This window comes from Suncus etruscus, chromosome 3, assembly GCF_024139225.1.
Source record: "Suncus etruscus isolate mSunEtr1 chromosome 3, mSunEtr1.pri.cur, whole genome shotgun sequence".
NCBI lineage: Eukaryota > Metazoa > Chordata > Mammalia > Eulipotyphla > Soricidae > Suncus > Suncus etruscus.
The window spans coordinates 11505315-11524709 of NC_064850.1; the positions used below are offsets into that span (position 1 = coordinate 11505315).

Genomic DNA, 19395 nt, shown 5'->3' on the forward strand with positions numbered 1-19395 from the left:
GAAGGTTATCTCCAATGTTTTGAAAGATTGCCAGAGCTAGAGATTCCTCAGCTTCCTTCAGATAAAGTAAACTTGATTGTTTTCTGTAGCCATCATTCTTTTTTTTTTTAATTTATAAATAATTAATCGCCATGAGATCCAGTGACAAAGTTGATCATGATTGAGTTTCAGTCATACAACGTCCAACACCGTTCACCAGTGCACATTTACTGCCACCAGTGTCCCCAGTTTCCCTCCCACATTCCTCCCTGCTCTTCCCCCTGCCTGCCTCTGTGAAGACACCATTTTTCTCTCTCACTCTTTTACAAGTGCCTTATCCTCTACTATCTCTCCAGCCCCCTACCTTTGAAATCTTTCCAAGGTTGAAGAGACAAAATAAAGAGAGATGGTTGGCGGTTGTGACCGTTGCTTATTGATATTACTCAGTGGCAAGAAGAAATTAAGCTCCTGTTTTTGTTTTTGTTTTTTCACATTGTCCATATAGATAGACTGATAACCAACTTTTAAACTATTTCTATTTTGCTTTGTTGGTTGTTGGTGTTGCTTGGGGACTCCTCCTGGTTGGGGGTACCATGTTGTGTTAGGGATCAAACTCAAGCTTCCTGAATGCAAAGTATGTGCATAAAGCCCCTTGAACTGCAGCCCTAAAACATTAGCAAAATTTTAAAACAAAATCTCATTATTTACTCATGGAATTCCATAGCCTCATAAGATTGCAGTCAGTTGCTTTTTGAAGATTTTTTTTTTTTTTTGGTGGGCAGGGGGTGTTTGGGAACCTCACAAGCTCTACATGGGGGCCTCTCCTAGTGAAAACTCAGTCAACTAAGCCAGATTGTTGGGTACTGTTGCTCAGTTCCAGGGACCACTGGGGCCACTGTGGCAGTGTTCAGCAGCCTCTGGGCTACACCCAGCGATGCTCAGGGATCTATATGATGCAAGGGTTTGAACCTTGAGTCACAAGCATGCAAAACGTGCCCCTGTCCGTATACCATTTCTTTCCCAGCCCCTATAACCAGTAACCTCAGCTACATTGGTTTTGTCGTCTTCCTTTTTAGGTACTTATAAGTTTTGTTTTGCTTTAAAAATTCTTTTTTTTTTCTTTTTGTTTTTTTTGTTTGTTTGTTTTTTTTGTTTTTGGGTCACACCCGGCAGTGCTCAGGGATTACTCCTGGCTGTCTGCTCAGGAATAGCTCCTGGCAGGCACAGGGGACCATGTGGGACACTGGGATTCAAACCAATCACCTTTGGTCCTGGATCGGCTGCTTGCAAGGCAAACGCCGCTGTGCTATCTCTCCGGGCCCCTAAAAATTCTTTAAGGCTATTAATTCCTTATGATCTTGGGAACTCTTTGTACACCTAAGTAATAGTTTTGTGGTACCTCTATGAATTTAAGGAAACTTTGCAATTCAGAATCCTCCTTTCCTCCCTCTCCCCAGCTTCATTGAGGTAGAAGTGAGCCATAAAATTACATATATCCAAAGTGTGCAAAAACCATTTGACAGTCATTTGATGATGGTGAAATAGTTACCACAATCAAGTTAATACATCCATCACCTTACCTAATTGCTTTTTGTGTATGTTGGGAATGCTTAAGATCTACTCTCAGCAAATGTCCAGTATGCACGATAGTACTGTTGACCATAGTTGCCTGGCTATCTATAGGCTTTCAGAATGTAATCATTTTAGAACTACAAGTTTGAGGTTGCAGTCATAGCACAGAGAGCCAGAATACGTGCTGTGCATATTGGAGCCCCAGTAGCTCTCCCTTCCATTAGGTTGCTAAGCACTTCAGAGCAGACCAGTTCAAACAGAAGTAAGACCCTAAAAATTTGTACATTTTGGCCAACATGTCCGCATTTCCACTATCCTAATCTCACCTACTTCTGGATATCATACAGGATTCTAAATTATAGTTTATTCCTACTGTTTTAAATTGTATTTAGCTCTGGGTCATAAGTTCTTAGGGCATTACTATCACAGCTTTTAATTAAAATTTTTAAATTCTTGACACACTTAAATTATGAGTATATAATTCATAGATGAGGAGATGGGGCAAACTAGGGATCTCCAAGAATCCTGTGAAGAACTGTTCAGGTCTATAAAATAGTTACTGTTAAGTAGTGAGATGTAAGATAATTTTTTTGTATACTTCTGTGGCTTTTCAGGAGACTTTATATAAGGAAAATTGAATTTTAATCTGTGAACTATATATAACAAATGGCATTCTATAATTTTTCTTAGAATCTCAATTTTTAATTTTTATTTATTTTTGGGTTTTGGGGCCACACCTGGTTATTCTCAGGAATAACTCCTAGATCTGCACTCAAGAGTTACTTCTGGGGAAATCACCAGACCATCTGGGATATTGGGGATTGAACCCTGGTAGAACATATGCAAGGCAAGCACCTTGCTTGTTGTGCTATTGTTCTGGTCTCCAAATCTCCATCTTTTTAAAGAATGGAAGCAAAAAATACCTTGAAAACAGTATTTTGTAACTAATTTTGAATAGTCAAGGCATTTTTGCAAAAGTAATACATCCTTTTTATATCATATGAGTAAAGATTAGAATACCACTGTAAGATGATACTTTGGTTCTGATAAGACCAATGAACCAGAAACAGATCCTGTTATAAGTAATAATTAGCTTATACCAGTGGAAAAGAAAAGTTTATTCAATAATTGATTGGTCTCTTACAAGAAAAAATTGTTTAAATTTTTCTTTTTGGGGGGAGTTGTTTGTTTTTTTGGGATTTTTGGGCCCCACCCAGTGATGCTAAGGGGCTACTCTTGGCTATGTGCTCAGAAATCGCTTCTGGTTTGGGGGACCATATGGGACACTGGGGGATCAAACCCAAGTTCATCCTGGGTCAGATGTGTGCAAGGCAAATACCCCACTTCTATGCTATCACTTCTGCCCCCAAATTTATCTTCAAAACTCTACCAAAGTCTACATTGATTACAGTTAATTATGAAACAGAAACAATAAGAAATTAGGAGAAAGGTAAATGTTTAATTTTTTTAATGCTTATAATTCCTTCCTTAGGGAAACATAGAAGCAAGTAAAGCAATCAATCACACAGCATAAGATGGGGGTAAAATACACATCAATCTTGTTAAGTTCAACAATAAAAATGATCATAAATACAGTGGACAAGAAAAATATGAAAACTATTCTTTGTTTGTTTTTTGGGTCACACCCAGCAGCGCACAGGGGTTATTCCTGGCTCTCTATGCTCAGAAATCACTCCTGGCAGGCTCGGGGGACCATATGGGATGCTGGGATTCGAACCATGGTCCTTCTGCATGCAAGGCAAATGCCTTACCTCCATGCTATCTCTCTGGCCCCAATGAAAACTATTCTTAATGAGTATGATAAATTGCACACACATGGTCTATTTCTGGGGTTGGGCAGAAAGAGATAATATATTTCATTTTGCTTTTGGACCGTGCCCAGCAGTACGTGGAGGGCCATCTCTCTTTTGGGACCATGTGCCTGTGCTAGGAATTGAACAGTCTCTTGCATGCAGTCCTTGGACTCTAGCCCTTTGAACTACATTCCCAACCTTCATCTTGTGTTTCTTAAACATCTTGGAGTAATCCTTTCCTAGAAAAAATGCGTAAGCAACACATGTTCAGTAACAAGCAAAGATACACATACCAGAGACTCACATATTCATGAGAGTTTTTGAGACATTGAAGAAGTAGTTAGAGCTTAAAAATTAATTTCAGTTACCCTGTTTAAGAAATTAAAGGTTTTTAAAAACAATTTAGTTGAATATTGGTAAAATTGCTATATTAGGATAAATTGTTAAAATCTTTATGAAAAGCTGGCTTTAAAACGACAAAATCTGGAACAATAGATGGAACAACAAACAGCACAGTGGGTAAGGCATTTGCCTTGCATGGCAGCCAACCTGGGTTCCATCCTCAGCACCCCATAATTTTTAAGCTCAGAGACAGGAGTAATTAAGGAGTACTGCTGGTATGCTCAAAACCCAAAACAAATCAGTAAGTAAATAAAATGTCAGAATCTTATTTTAAAATTCTAGCTCAAAGAATTGTTCATAATTTATCATTTTAGACAATGTTTTGTTCAGCATTGAACATTTTGTACCAAAATGGTTTTTATTTTTTTAAATGTTTATCATTAAAGGAGCAAAAATTCAGAGATGTATGAACAGTCTTAATGGTTTAAGTTATATTTTAGCCATAGAATATAATGGATCTTTGATAATGTTTCTAAAGACTATTTGGCTATGTGATAAAAAATTTTTGAATGTACTTTTAAATGGAGCCAGAGTGATTGCATAGTGATAAGGCATTTGTCTTGCACAGGGCCGGCCTGGGATGGACCTATGTTTGATTCCTGGCATCTCATGGTCCTCGGAGCCTCCCAGGGGTGATTTCTGAGTGCAGAGCCAGGAGTAATACCTGAGCCGCCACCAAGTGTGGCTCAAAAATAAAAACAAACAAACAAACAAAATACTGTTAAATGTAAAAAAAAAAGAAAAGAAACTACAATTGTTTTTAGGTGGTTAGCCTACTGGTGATTTAAATCTCTGTTCATTTCTATATTTCTCCCTTCATTCACTTTTATAGTTAGCTGTAATGATAACACCTTGAAAAATTGCAATTATAATATTTTATCATATGCATAAAGTACATTAAAATTGTGATACAATAAGTTTTTGTAATTTTTCGTTGTATAATTTTAAGAGCTTTAAAGAACAGCAAAATGACATGATTTGCGACTTTTTTTAAATGTGTAACTTTTGTGTTTTGAAAAGTGTTATTCAAGGAACTTTATCCTAAAGACATGTTAAATTGGGACAAACAAAATTTAATTTTCGGTTACCTTTTCTTCTCCTATTAGAAGTGGAAGACCTGTTTTCTTCACTCAAACACATCCAACATACTTTGGTAGATTCTCAAAGCCAGGAGGATATTTCGCTGCTTTTACAACTTGTACAGAATAAAGATTTCCAGAATGCATTTAAGATACACAACGCTGTCTCAGTCCATATGAACAAGGCCAGTCCTCCATTCCCTATTATCGCCAATGCACAAGATCTTGCGCAAGAGGTATGTATTCTGAACGTCTTGGTGACATACACAGGTAATCATTAGAGATAATAGGACAATATTGTTTATGTGCATTTTTTTTTTGTATCTGGCAAGCTTCATTTTCATTGAGTGTCATTTTGGGGCCACACCCGGTAGTCCTCAGGGTTTACACCTGGCTCTGTTCAGTGATCACTCCTGGCAGAGCTCAGAGGGGGTCATCTGGAGTGCCTGGGATCAAACCCAGGTCAGCCACATGCAGGGATCATTGCAGCAACAGCAGCAGCAGCCAGTGCCAGCACCTCCCTTCCCAAGGCCAGGGAAGGACAGGCGAGAATGAAAAGTGTTTTAAATAATAAGCTCCCCCTAAAAATAAAAATGATGTGATCAGGGGCCGGAGCGGTGGTGCAAGTGGTAAGGCATCTATCTGCCTTGCGTGTGCTAGCCTAGGACGAACCGTGGTTCCATCCCCTGGCATCCCATATGGTCCCCCAAGCCAAGAGCAATTTCTGAGTGCATAGCCAGGAGTAACCCCTGAGTGTCACTGGATGTGGCCCTCAAATAAAAAAAAAAAAATCAAAAAAATAAAAACAATGATGTGATCAGCTTTAAATGTTAGTTTTAGAGTAGTTAACATTTTCCCATAGCTCAGTTTTAAAAGCACATGCGGGAGATAGTAAGTTTTTGCTTCACAGCCTTAGACTATCTTCAACAGTACTCAAGAATTCTGTTGCAGTGGATGTGATTCCGTGTGTGGGTTGTAGTGGGCCAAGGCGAGTCTTACAATGAGCACATTCACTCTGACGCAGCCTGACTTATGGTGTATCACACTGAAGAAAAGGACATACTAAGCCATCAAAGAATGAAAACTAAATCTACCAAAATTGGATGTGAAGCAAAAACTGACAGAAAATATCCCAGGCAAACACACGGGCCATTCACACATGCTTGTCGTAGTATATTGAAAGAAATAGAAAGATTTTTTTTTTTTCTGGGTGAATAGAGGGGTGATTTGCTTTAGCTGCTATATTTTTTGAACTTAAGAGCAAAAGACTGTACACCACCAAATCGTGAATGGTTTTAAACAAGACTGCATCTTAAACAGGCTTCCAAATTAAAAGTATTCTGATAACATTGGTCAAAATGACTTCATAACATGTGAAGGTTATTGTGGATGTTCAGACGTAAGATGTTCATGAAACTGAGTATGATGTGAAGAAATACTGAAATAGATAATTAATAGGACATACTGTCTGTAAATGTGGAATAAAGGTAAAGGCGCCATACAAGGAGACTTTGCTTTCTCTTCCTGGTATTGTACTTTGCCAGTAGCTGGATGGGAAGATAACAGTTAGATCTTCATTGAGTTCAGTCTGGTGGCATTGGTTCTGTGAACATCTTAGAAAGGAAGTACATACTATTCATGAAAACAGTTTATAGGACTTCTACATTTTAGGAAGATGGCATGGTGGACACAGGAAATAATAGACTGCCAAAAAAGGTCAAGGAATGAGGAAGACCAGCATAAAGGGCTAGAAAAGGATGCCACAGAAGCAGCTTGACTCGTTTAAATGTCAAAGAGCCAACAGAAATTAGAATGATTATTTCTGTTTCAAAAAGCCAAAAGGATATTTGATGACAAGAAAAGTTAATGATTTTAGTAATTTAGCATCACTTTTAAAGACTTGTAAAATACTGTTATCAAAATATAATGAGACTGGAGCAATAGTTACGGTGGGCAAGCCACTTGCATTATACGTGGCAACCTGGATTTGGTCCCCCGAGCACCACCAGGCATAATTCCTGAGCACAGAGCCAGGAGCAGGAGTGACCCCTGAGCACTGCCAGATATTACCTTATTTTAATAAAAGTAAATGGAAGGATATATAAAAAATAAAGAGATTTTTTTTTTTAAATGAGGCTAATAGGAGGCCGGAGAGATAGCATGGAGGTAGAGAATTTGCCTTGTATGCAGAAGGACGGTGGTTCGAATCCCAGCATCCTATTTGGTCCCCTGAGCTTGCCAGAAGCAATTTCTGAGCGTAGAGTCAAGAATTACCCCTGAGGGCTGCCGAGTGTGACTCAAAAAACAAACAAACAAAAAAAAAAATGAGGCTAATGGTATATTTTTGGTAACCAAATTTATTGAGATATAAATTATATATACCTAAAATGGATTCATACAATATATCATGTTCTTCATTATAACTTGAAAAAAAAGAGAAGTACATCATGTAGTCCACACCACAAATTTTGGGGGGGGGGGGCAGTGGGCACACCTGGTCACTCTCAGTGGTTACTCCTGATTATGCTCAGAAATCACTCCTAACTTGAGGGACCATATGGGATGCCAGGGGATCGAACCGCAGTCAATTTTAGGTTAGCTCATGCAAAGCAAGCATCCTACCGCTTGCACCACTGCTCCGGCCCCACAATTTTGTTTTTCTTTTTTGTTTTGTTTTGCTTTGTGGCCAAACCCAGTGATGCTCAGGAGTTACTCCTGGCTATGTGCTCAGAAATTGCTCCTGGCTCGGGGGATCACATGGAATGCCGGGGATGAAACTGCAGTCTGTCCTGGATCAGCCACAATCAAGGCAAATGCCCTACCACTGTGCTATTGCTCCGGACTACCATCACAGTTTTGAAGAAGCATATTACTAACATCAGTTGATCTGATTTTTTTTTACTTTACAGTTTTTTCCATTTTGTTTTCTGTTTTTACACATTTTTACAAATTTGCCCATTTTTTAAATTTCACATACATGGGATGATTATAATTTAGTCTCCTCTATCTGACTTCTTTTGCTCAGTATGTTTTTCAATTTCATCTCTGTATTACTTGTATCAGTGTTAGAACCTGTTGAGTTGTGATCAATTGTATAAATATCCCACAATTTGTTTGTCTTTTGAGGTATAATTAGGTTGTTTCCTGATTATCATTTTAGTATGGGTGTAATGATACCTCATTTTGTTTCTTATTTTATTTTGGGGCTACACCCAGTGATGCTCAGGGGTTACTCCTGGCTTTGTGCTCAGGCATCGCTCCTGGCTTGAGGGACCATATGGGACACGGGGTGAGGGGGGAATCAAACCACAGTCCGTCCTAGGTTAGCTGCATGCCAGGCAAATGCTCTACTCCTTGTGCCATCGCTCTGGCCCTAATGATAACTCATTTTAATTTGAAATTCCATAATAACTAGATGTTGAACTGTTTTTCATAGGCCATTTTTTAAAATGAAATTCCTGGTTAATTTTTTTTTTATTAAAAAATCAGATTGTTAATCTTACTGACTTAAAAAAGTTCTTATAGTCCTACCTCTAGCCGTCTGTTATATTATCATGGTGGATTTTGTTCATTTGTTTTTGTTTGGAGGCCTAACCCAGAAGTGCTCAGAGGTTACTTCTGGTTCTATGCTCCAGAATCACTCCTTCCATGCTCAGGGGACAAGAGGAGATTGCAGGGATTGTTCCTGGGTCCTCCATGTGTAAGGCAAGTGCCCTACCCACTGTGTTATCTGTCCGGCTCCTCATGGTATATATTTTTAATAAAAATACAGGGAGATATATATCACACGATTATCTCTAGATTTAAAGATTAGGATTACTTTAATTTTCTGAATTCTGCTTTCTAATCTTTTGCATTTAACATTAACCATTTAACATTTAACATTAACATCATTTCTTCCCTCTTCCTTCCCCCTCTCCCTACCCACAACAAAGATTAGTAGAGCATTTCCATTTTAGAGATCCTTATCCTTTTGCCCTTGTAGAAATAGCTGATGGTATGTATTGTTACTAACACAGGAAACATCTAGGTTAATACAAGGGAACAAACAGTTCCAAAAAGTCTTTAAATACTGAAACTGATTTTAAAATAAAGCAAGAAAGTATCTGCTGAAAATTCGTACCGGGTTGATGTATTTTGTACATTGCTGGTAATCTATAATTTTGTAATTACATAACTTTTGTAATTTATAACCTGTAATTTTCTTTCTTCTTTAGAAAACTTTCCAGCTATCCTAAGGTGTTATGGCAGGGGATTATATCATTCATTTTAAGTCAACCTCAATATGAAACCTGGCCTTAAAATTTATGTTTTATTACCCATAATTTTGAATTACTCTTCTTGTCTTTTAGTAAGACTTTAATAAATTTCTTGAGGATGTAATTATTATGTCACCCCATATATATTTCTTATACCTCTTGTATTAGAATTATATGTACTTTCTACATATCAAAACCATGAGACAGCCTTGTTTGGCATTATTAATTTGATCTGCTTGTGGTCTAAATACCAAAGTGGCTATCTCTGGTTTAATAAAATCACTTAAAGTAACCAGAGAAAGTATTATAGAAATTCTGGGTTCCTATTTTAATCCTAACTTTCTTTTTTAAAGACTTATGTATAAATTTACTTATATTTGTTTTTTTTATATACATGGATAATTGAGTTTGGAGATAGAAAAGAGGAAAAGGGAGGTATTGACCTTAAGAACATATATGTATATGTATATATATAGACACACATATACATACATACATACATACATACATATATATATATATGTGAGAAAAAGTAGACCATCAATATAAATTTTTACTTTTAAGGGCTTTTGGTAGAAAAAAATGTTTAAAAATAAATCAAGTGATAGAAATTTTAAAGAGAAATAAACTAAAGCAAAAGAAATTAAATAATCTAAGTGAAAAGAAAATTTGCTTAAACATGAGTGATTTCTTTCAATAAAGATTTCTCTAAGAAAGTCAGTGAAGGAATATACCGCTTACTCTAGAAAAGAAACACGAATGCAGAGACAGATGATTAAAAATGATAAATAATATAAATGCAAGAGATATTAAGTGGGTTATAGCTCTTAGAAAATGTAAATTGCAAGGGATTTCAGAAGACAGCAATTAAAATAAACTAATAAGGCTGGAGGAATCCTACAACACAATAGAGTGCTTATCTAGCTTATCTATCCAGGCTGACCTGGATTCCATCCCTGGCATCCCATCCCATATGGTCCCCTGAGGACTGGCAGGAATAATTCCTGAGTGCACAGCTAGGAATAAACTCTGAGCATCGCCACATGTGGCTCAGAGATTGAACAAATAGAGGCAAACTGGCAAGGTAACCTAAGGGACTGCTCCTTGTCAAAAACTGCCCGTCTTAATGTGAGAAAGACTGTGAGTTCAGTAGCCATGCCAACCACGTTTCGTAAAAGGCACAACAGCTGCTGCCTGAGATCCCCAGTGCTGCACAGAAGTGTCAAGTCTCTAGGTCACTAGACAGGCTTGAGTGATATACCGCAGCTAATGTGCAAGCACAGTGGCAAGGAATATTGCTCCCATCGAGCATATTTTTGAGCACTGTAGAGTCACCTAGTAGGTCTAGTAACTGGAATGTATGTAAGCACCACAACTAAGAGGATATAACTTCCAGCAAGCTCATGTGCATGCACTGAAACTAAAGGTTTGTGATTCTGATGGGCATTCTTTGGCTATTAGCATTCTTTGGCTAAGTGTACAGGTACCTGATCAGTGGCCCTCAACACAACCACCAAGAAGTAGACCATAAGATAAATTATCTTAGAAATCCACCCTTTAGAGAACCTACCAGGCACATCCTATGTGTAAGCTCTAACAAAAAACTATTTTAGTGGGGGCAGACAGATAGCACAGTGGTAGGGCATTTGTCTTGCACGCTGCTTATCCAGGACTGATGGTGGTTTGAATCCTGGCATTCCATATGGGATTTCATATTGTCCCCCGAGCCTGGTAGAAGTGATTTCTGAGCACAGAGCCAGGAGTAACTCCTGAGAATCGCCAGGTGTGACCCCCCCCCCCAAAAAAAAACAATTTTAGCATGTAGACTAGACTATTTCCCAAATGTATATCTTAGCTACTAAGAGAAACAGTAATTGGGTAAGTCAGTATACTCATTCAGTCTAAACAGCTCACTTTTAAAATATTGATGTGGAAATGTTCAAATACTAGTAAGAAATGTTCTAATTACATTTAGAAATATATTAATCACTTATTTGCTATATATTAAGCCAAACAGTTTATTTGGATGATGTCAATCTTTTCAAAACTTTAAATGATAGGTGCCATTCTAAAAGGAAAAAGGAAAAGGATTAAAGGCTTATAAAGTTCATCATGAAGTAATAGGAATTTATCGTGGAAATATGAAATCTATCCAACTTTAGGAAATTTTTAATATGATCATAGAATAATGGTAGTTCCTTACACATAGTTTGGTAGTCTGTAGCTTGTTACGGTATCATCTCTGATAAGCACTCTATTGTGTTGTACGAATACTCCAGCCTTTTTAGTTTATTTTAATTGCTGTCTTCTGAAATCCCTTGCAATTTATATTTTCTAAGAGCTATAACCCACTTAATATCTCTTGCATTTATATTATTTTAATATATTATTTAATTGTAGTTGTATAAACATAGCTGGAAAAAAAATAAAACAGTAAACAAATAACTATTAGGACAGAATTTCTTCCCCATGTATTGTTAGGTTTTATTATACTTTCAAGAAAAACGTAGTTCCTAGAGCAGATATAAAAATCCTATATAGTGTGCTTTTTGAATAAAGATACTGTTTTTTTATATATAATATCTTTATTTAAACATCTTGATTACAAATATGATTGTGATTAGGTTTCAGTCATGTAAAGAACACCGCCTTTCACCAGTGCAACATTCCCACCACCAATGTCCCAAATCTCCCTCCATCCCACCTCACCCCCACCTGTATTCCAGACAGGCTCTCCAGTTCCCTCATTCATTCACATGGTTATGGTAGTTCTCAGTGTAGTTATTTCTTTTCTTTTCTTCTTCTTTTTTTTTTTTTTTTTTTTTTTTTTTTTGTGGTTTTTGGGCCACACCCGGCATTGCTCAGGGGTTACTCCTGGCTGTCTGCTCAGAAATAGCTCCTGGCAGGCACGGGGGACCATATGGGACACCGGGATTCGAACCAACCACCTTTGGTCCTGGATCGGCTGCTTGCAAGGCAAACGTCACTGTGCTATCTCTCCGGGCCCAGTGTAGTTATTTCTATAACTGCACTCACCACTCCTTGTGGTGAGCTTCATGAAGTGAGCTCCAAGTTCCAGCCCTCCTTTCTTTGTCTCTGAGGTTTGTTGCAAAAATGACTTTTATCTTAATAAAGATACTGTTAATAATGGTACTATACTGGAAACAAAAAAAAATAAAAATAAAATAAAAAAGAACTTACAGGAGTAGAGAGATAGTTTCATAAGTAGAGGGCTTGCCTTCCATGTGGTTGACCTGGGTTCAGTCCCTAGCATCCCATTTGACCCTTCAAGCACCACCAGGAATACTTGAGTTGCAAAGCCAGGAGTAATCCTGAACATTACAGAGCATAGCCAAAATAAATAAAATACAATGAATGGAAACGTATATAGATGCCGGTGCTATCTCTTCTGATCAACAAATAACAATCTCTCTCTTTGTTTCTTAGGTACAAACTGTTTTGAAACCAGTCCACCAGAAAGAAGGACAAGAATTAACTGCACTACTGAATACTCCACACATTCAGGTAAGAAAATGAGTAGAGCATTTATGGTTTTCCTAGTACTTGCCCTTATGTTTTTCAAATTATGCTTTGTAGGGCTAAAAGAAACTTAAGACCTCTTATTTGTTTTTAATGGTTTATTATCTACTACGAATAATTACTGTGGAGTTACTTTCAACATATTTAAAATGCTTTCATATTTTAAGTCCTGTTTTTGTTTGCTTGTTTTACTACTTAATCTGACATGTTCAAATACACAGTTTTGATGGGAATCCAAATGTGAAATGTACTTGTTTACAGAACATGTCAGTTCTGACTTGCCGTATTTCAGTTCTCACGTAACCACATTTGTTTGACTATTGGCAGTCATGCTCAGATGAGCCAAAGTAGTCTTTTTAAAATTGGCTTATCAGTGGTTTATTTATGGAACTTCAGGCATTTAACGTCACATCTCTCCATACACGTATTACCCCTCAGTCTCACTACTAAAAGCACTTCTCTACTTATTCTTTCCGCCCCTTTTTCTTCATTAAAGTAACCACCATTAGTTTCCCGAGTCTAGAGGTCTTATTGTTTTTACCAGTTAATTTTCTTTAGTTACTCTTATTCCACTTACAAGTGAAACCATCTAGAAATTGTCTTTCAGTACCTTATTTCACTTAGCATAGTCACTTTAAGGTCCATCCCTTTTGTCCCAACGGACACAATTTCATCTTTTCATAATGGCAGTGTCGCATTCCATTGAGTATAGGTACCATAATTTCTTTATTCAATCATCTATTAGTAGACATTTAGATTGATTCTATGTTTTTATTTTTAATTTTATTTTTTATTGCATTGAGCTATAAGTTCATTCTGTTTTTATAAGATAAGCTTTTTAGATTATAACCCATCCCAGTATATGATTGTATTACTCCCAATTTATCCCTCTTTTTTTTTTTTTTTACATATAGTTATAATTATGGGGGGGGGTCAAATTTTATCTGTACCTAAATTGAAAAATTTGAAACAGATCCGAGTGGATATAATTACCATACTACTTTTAAAGATTTAAAATTAGAATACAAATCTAAATGATCAAATCCTTCCATAAAAATAAATCATAGTTTAAGTACTATGATCTCTTTGAAAACAGGCACTTTTACTGGCTCATGATAAGGTGGCTGAGCAGGAAATGCAGTTGGAGCCCATCACAGATGAGAGAGTGTATGAGAGCATTGGTCAGTATGGAGGAGAAACTGTAAAAATAGTTCGTATAGAAAAGGCTCGAGATATTCCTTTGGTAAGTATTTGCATTATCACTGTAGGATCTCTGAGATCCTTTCAGAAGATTTAATATATGTTAGATAGTTGAAAACATCTTTAGTTTTCTGGTAGTGTTTTACATTTGAGGTTAATATGTTGTGATTCTTTTACCATCTTATTGATATTTTTTGCTAACTTGAGAAAATGATGTTCATCATCTTTTCTCGTCCACAGTTTGATAAAAATGATAACTTAGTGATAGGATTGGCACTGCCCATTCATGTAAACAAAGAATAAGGAAGTTCTAGAAGTGCTGAGCCACGTAGTTCAGGGTGGAAGACAAGACCCTACAAAAAAGAAATCCTGGCAGAACGAATTTGCAACAGAAAGACATAACAAAAAAATGAATGAAAATTATGATTACCTCTTGGCCAGGATGGTTCCATTAACACAGAATAGTTGATTATTTCATGATCCAGCATCCTAGAGGGAAGATAATTTGAAGATCCTAACTATGTTATATTTCAAATGGGAAACATTGTAGATTTGATGGACAAATGTTTCCTGAGAAATAAAACAATGAAAGTGCTAAATAATAAGACCATCACTGGAGATACCCAGAATTCTCTATCAAGTTTTTAAAAACGGGGCCGGAGAGATAGCATGGAGGTAAGGCCTTGCCTACAGAAGGAAGGCAATTCGAATCCCGGCATCCCATATGGTACCCTGAGCCGTGATTTCTGAGTGTAAAGCCAGGAGGAACCCCTGAGCGCTGCAGGGTGTGACCCAAAAGCCAAAAAAAAAAAAAAATTTTTTTTTAAAAATACACTTGTGGGCCCAGAGAGATAGCACAGCGACATTTGCCTTGCAAGTAGCCAATCCAGGACCAAAGGTGGTTGGTTTGAATCCCGGTGTCCCATATGGTCCCCCGTGCCTGCCAGGAGCTATTTCTGAGCAGACAGCCAGGAGGAACCCCTGAGCAACACCGGGTGTGGCCCAAAAACCAAAAAAAAAAAAAAAGAATCAACACAAAGAAAGAGTAAAAGCACATGCTGAAAATTGTGTAAATCTTTTAGAAAAGTTTTCTCTTTAGCTGGATACATGCATCATCAACAAGAAAGGTGATATTGCAGGGCTGGAGAGATAGAGAGTACAGTGGGCACAGACCTTGCCCTGAATATAACAAGCTTGGCACTACATGAGCACCACCAGGAGTGATCCCTGAGCATAGAGTCAGGAATTGCTCTATTATGTAGCTACTGAGTAGCTATGTAGTAAAATTTTTTTCAAGGTAACTGAAGATGTATTATTTTTTTTTTAATTTTAAAAGGGAGAAATGGAAAGAAAAGGGTGGAAGAGATGATAGTTCGTTCGTCAGGAAAAAATGCTCAGCATAATTGCTTTTTATTTTGAAATCAGTTACTGAATATTTTTATTTTAAGGGAGCTACAGTTCGTAATGAAATGGATTCTGTCATCATTAGTCGGATCGTCAAAGGAGGTGCTGCTGAAAAAAGTGGCCTGTTGCACGAAGGAGATGAAGTTCTGGAGATTAATGGCATTGAAATCCGGGGGAAAGATGTCAATGAGGTTTTTGACTTGTTGGTAAGTTCACGGGTACAAGAAAAATTAATAAGTTTTTTAAGTTTTTCAATATCAATAGACGAGGATAAATACTTTAAAAATTTAAGAAACCAGATCATTTCTAGACTTTATATTCTATATAATTCTATATATAATTCTATAATTAGTTTTATTTCAGAGCAATAACACTAATATTAAAATTGTTTGAGCTTTATTACTCTTGACCATATCTTGTCTCTGAAATCATAATATAACTCATTGATTCAATTAATATTATTTGTTGAGTAACTCCCATGTTATTAACCACTACAGAAAAACATTACAAAAATTCATGTCTTCATGGTGTTTATTATTTTTTATCACCTTCAGTTGACTTATAATAGTATATTGGGTTTTGGAGGCCACTCCCAGTGGTGCTCAAGGTACCATACGTGGTACCTGGGATCATAGCAAGGTCAACTCTATGCAAGGTCAGTTCCCTATCTGTTGAACTCTCTCTCTGGCCCCTAATGTTATTATATAATAATAATGGAAATAGAGTTTACACTGAACAGTATTATATAGCCAAGAATTACACGTGCCAATTATTTCTGGTATGTTTAATAAAATTTGGGACTAGGGAGAGGGTAAAGTGGATAAGATATTTTTCTTACATGCAGCACATCTGGGTTCGATCCCTGGTACCACATAAAGTTTTCTAAGCCCCACCAGAAGTGATCTCTCAGCACAGTTGGATGTGGCTCAAATCCTTCCCACCAAAAATTAAAAATTTAAAAAACAGTTCTTCATTAATGCTATTTTCAGGCTCAGACGCTTACCAGAACTTCTATTCAGTTAAGTTATTCATATTAAGATGTAGATGTAGAATATTTGCATCACTGTAGAAAGTTCTGTTGAATATTGCTCATTATAATGAAGAGGTCTTCCTAGTAAGATGTTAAGGAAACTTTGAGATTGTTTCGTTTATACCTCAAACTTGATGTCTTCTTCATTACTGATTTTTGTTAAGCTGTTTAGAATATTTCAGCTTAGGAAATACCAATTACAAGATCATGGAATGAATTTTATAAACATGAAATTTAAAAATACCTAATATTTCTATTACAGTCTGATATGCATGGGACTTTGACATTTGTTCTGATTCCCAGTCAACAAATTAAACCTCCTCCTGCCAAGGAAACAGTTGTAAGTGATTGTTTTTATATTTATCATTTCACATCTGATGCTCCTGTTTACTTTGCTTTTAAATAGATACTTCTTGAGTGATTTCAGATTCACAGCAAAATTAAACAAAGTACAGAATTCCCTCATTTCTGAATGCCTCTAAAAACACACAAGTAATCTCTGTCACTATTGTCGTCTAAAAAAACAGCTACTAAAAGGGGAAAGAATTAATGGCAAGAAAACAGGCTCGGGAGAGATAGCATGGAGGTAGGGTGTTTGCCTTGCATGCAGAAGGACAGTGGTTCGAATCCCGGCGTCCCATATGGCCCTCCGAGTCTGCCAGGAGCAATTTCTGAGCATAGAGCCAGGAGGAACCCCTGAGCGCTGCTGGGTGTGACCCAAAAACCAAAAAAATTAAGAAATAAAAATAATCCTTTAAAAAAAAAAAGAAGAAAACAACTTAAGTTGTGAAGTATGTCTACCAACGTAGGTTGTAACACAGGTTTCAAAGCTAGAAGGGAAGGTCTGCTTTTATGCATGGCCGAGCTAGAGCTGTTATCACTTAAACATATTCCTAGTCACTCTTGCATATCTATGATGGGAGAAGTTGGGCCGTACTGTTAAGTAACGTGTAATGGCCACACATTCATGTACAGAAAATGTCAGAGAAACATCATCAAGGATGTGGGTTTTAAGATGGTGAGGAATAGAAGGGTGACTGGAGATCAAGGAGAGAGGGCTCTGCTGCTCAGGTACTAATGACTGGTACCAATACTGGTACCAATATTGGCCCAGTCAGAGTTAAAAAAAAATGTAATGAGGTGACTTTTTTCACAGAGAAATTGTCATCCTATTCAAACTACCCATCTCAGGTCAATCTGTTTTAGCTTTTCTTAACTTCAAATAATTCTGAGTTTTTTTAGGAGAAAAAGTAAAGAGAGAACACTGCAAAATGTTTGCTGTCCTGCACAACATTGTTCCATTAGTGCCATCAATGACTTGGTGGTTTCATTATTACCCAAAGTTCATTTTACATTAGGATTCACTTTTGGTATTATGTTGTCCGGTGGGTTGTAAAAAAATGTAATTTGTGCAGTTTATGTGCCTATCATTGTGTGGAGTACTTTCACTGATAAGAGAAAAACCATCATCCATTTTTCCTAACTCATGGCAACCACTGACATTTTTATTGTCTCACTTCTGTACTTGGAACCCACCATGTGTAGTGTTTTCAGATTGACTTCTTTTCTAGTGATAAGAATTTATTTTCTTCATGCCTGATAGTTAATTTCTTTTTAGAGTTAAATGTTAACTTTTTATCTATTCACTAAAGGGTGTATAGGTTGCTTCCACGGTTTTTCAAATATTAATAAAGCTGGGGGGGCCAAAGAAATATAAATAGATAAGGCATTTGCCTTGCATGTAAACCCACCTGGTTCTGTCTGTAGTGTTCCATGATACTGTGAGGACTACCAGGAGTGCCCTGCCACTGTACTATATCTCCAACCTCTAGAGTACATTTTTGGGGGGGTTACACGGGCGACACTCAGGTTATTCCTGGCTCTGTACTCAGAAATTGCTCCTGGCAGACTTGAGGGACCATATGGGATGCCGGGATTTGAACTGGGGTCCGTCCTATATTGGTCTCATGCAAGACAAATAAATGCCTTATCACTATGCTATTGCTCCAGCCCCCTCTAGGGTATATGTTTAATGGCACCAGGTAAAATTGTCCTCTGTCTCTTTCCACTGCAGACAGAAGTCCCATTTCAACTAAATCAAGAGAGTCAAGGAGTCAGACCTAGGAAAGAGAAAACAAGAAACTTTTTGCCATCTGGCAAAAGTCGTATTTTTTTGCAAAATTTTAATAGCTTTTTGTATTAACACAGCTTTTAGAGTAGTCTGTTGAAATCCAACAGAGAATTGCTAAACTTAGGAGTAAGAGATAGCACAGTGGTGGGGTATTTACCTTTCATATGACCAATCCACATTTGATCCCTGGCACTTCATATGGTCCCCAAGAGTGATCCCTGAGCACAATACCCTGAACACCACCTAAAACAAATAAACAACAACAACAAGATAACCCACTAAAGTGAGTAATATCTTAACATGTTTAATGGAAGACTGTACTGTATGGTTTTATTTATTAAAAGTAAAATACAGGAGAAATCTAGAAATCAGGAGGATGATATTTTTTCTCTTGGAGGGGATAGTGATTGCAAGGAATTGAGATAGGGCTTCTGGGGTGCTGGTAATATGCTGATATTTTTTCACTTTATTAGAACTTAGGTTTCTTCTTCATTGTAACTAGTAAAAAAAACTTTTGGGGGGGGGCCACACCCGGCGGTGCTCAGGGGTTACTCCTGGCTGTCTGCTCAGAAGTAGCTCCTGGCAGGCTCGGGGGACCATATGGGACACCGGGATTCGAACCAACCACCTTAGGTCCTGGATGGGCTGCTTGCAAGGCAAACACCGCTGTGCTATCTCTCCGGGCCCTAGTAAAAATATTTTATGAAACTAAAAAAGACATTCTTGGGGCCGGAGAGATAGCATGGAGGTAAGGCGTTTGCCTTTCATGCAGGAGGTCATCGGTTCGAATCCCTGCATCCCATATGGTCCCCCGTGCCTGCCAGGAGCAATTTCTGAGCGTGGAGCCAGGAATAACCCCTGCGTATTGCCGGGTGTGACCCAAAAACCACACACACACACACACACACACACACACACACACACACACACACACACACACACACAAAATACATTCTTTAATGATACTCTCAAGGAAAATGGAAGA

At 37.5% G+C, this 19395-nt stretch overlaps 1 protein-coding gene across 1 annotated transcript in view; it reads left to right on the forward strand.

The window, feature by feature from the left end:
- The window catches only part of PALS1 (protein associated with LIN7 1, MAGUK p55 family member), a 56602-nt gene that overhangs the window by 15860 nt on the left and 21347 nt on the right, over window positions 1-19395 (forward strand). Inside the window, exons 2-6 of the mRNA XM_049770372.1 lie at window positions 4874-5082; window positions 12553-12630; window positions 13742-13888; window positions 15294-15455; window positions 16542-16619. Of these exons, the coding sequence (XP_049626329.1) occupies window positions 4874-5082; window positions 12553-12630; window positions 13742-13888; window positions 15294-15455; window positions 16542-16619 (674 nt within the window). The remainder of the gene's footprint in view (window positions 1-4873; window positions 5083-12552; window positions 12631-13741; window positions 13889-15293; window positions 15456-16541; window positions 16620-19395) is intronic.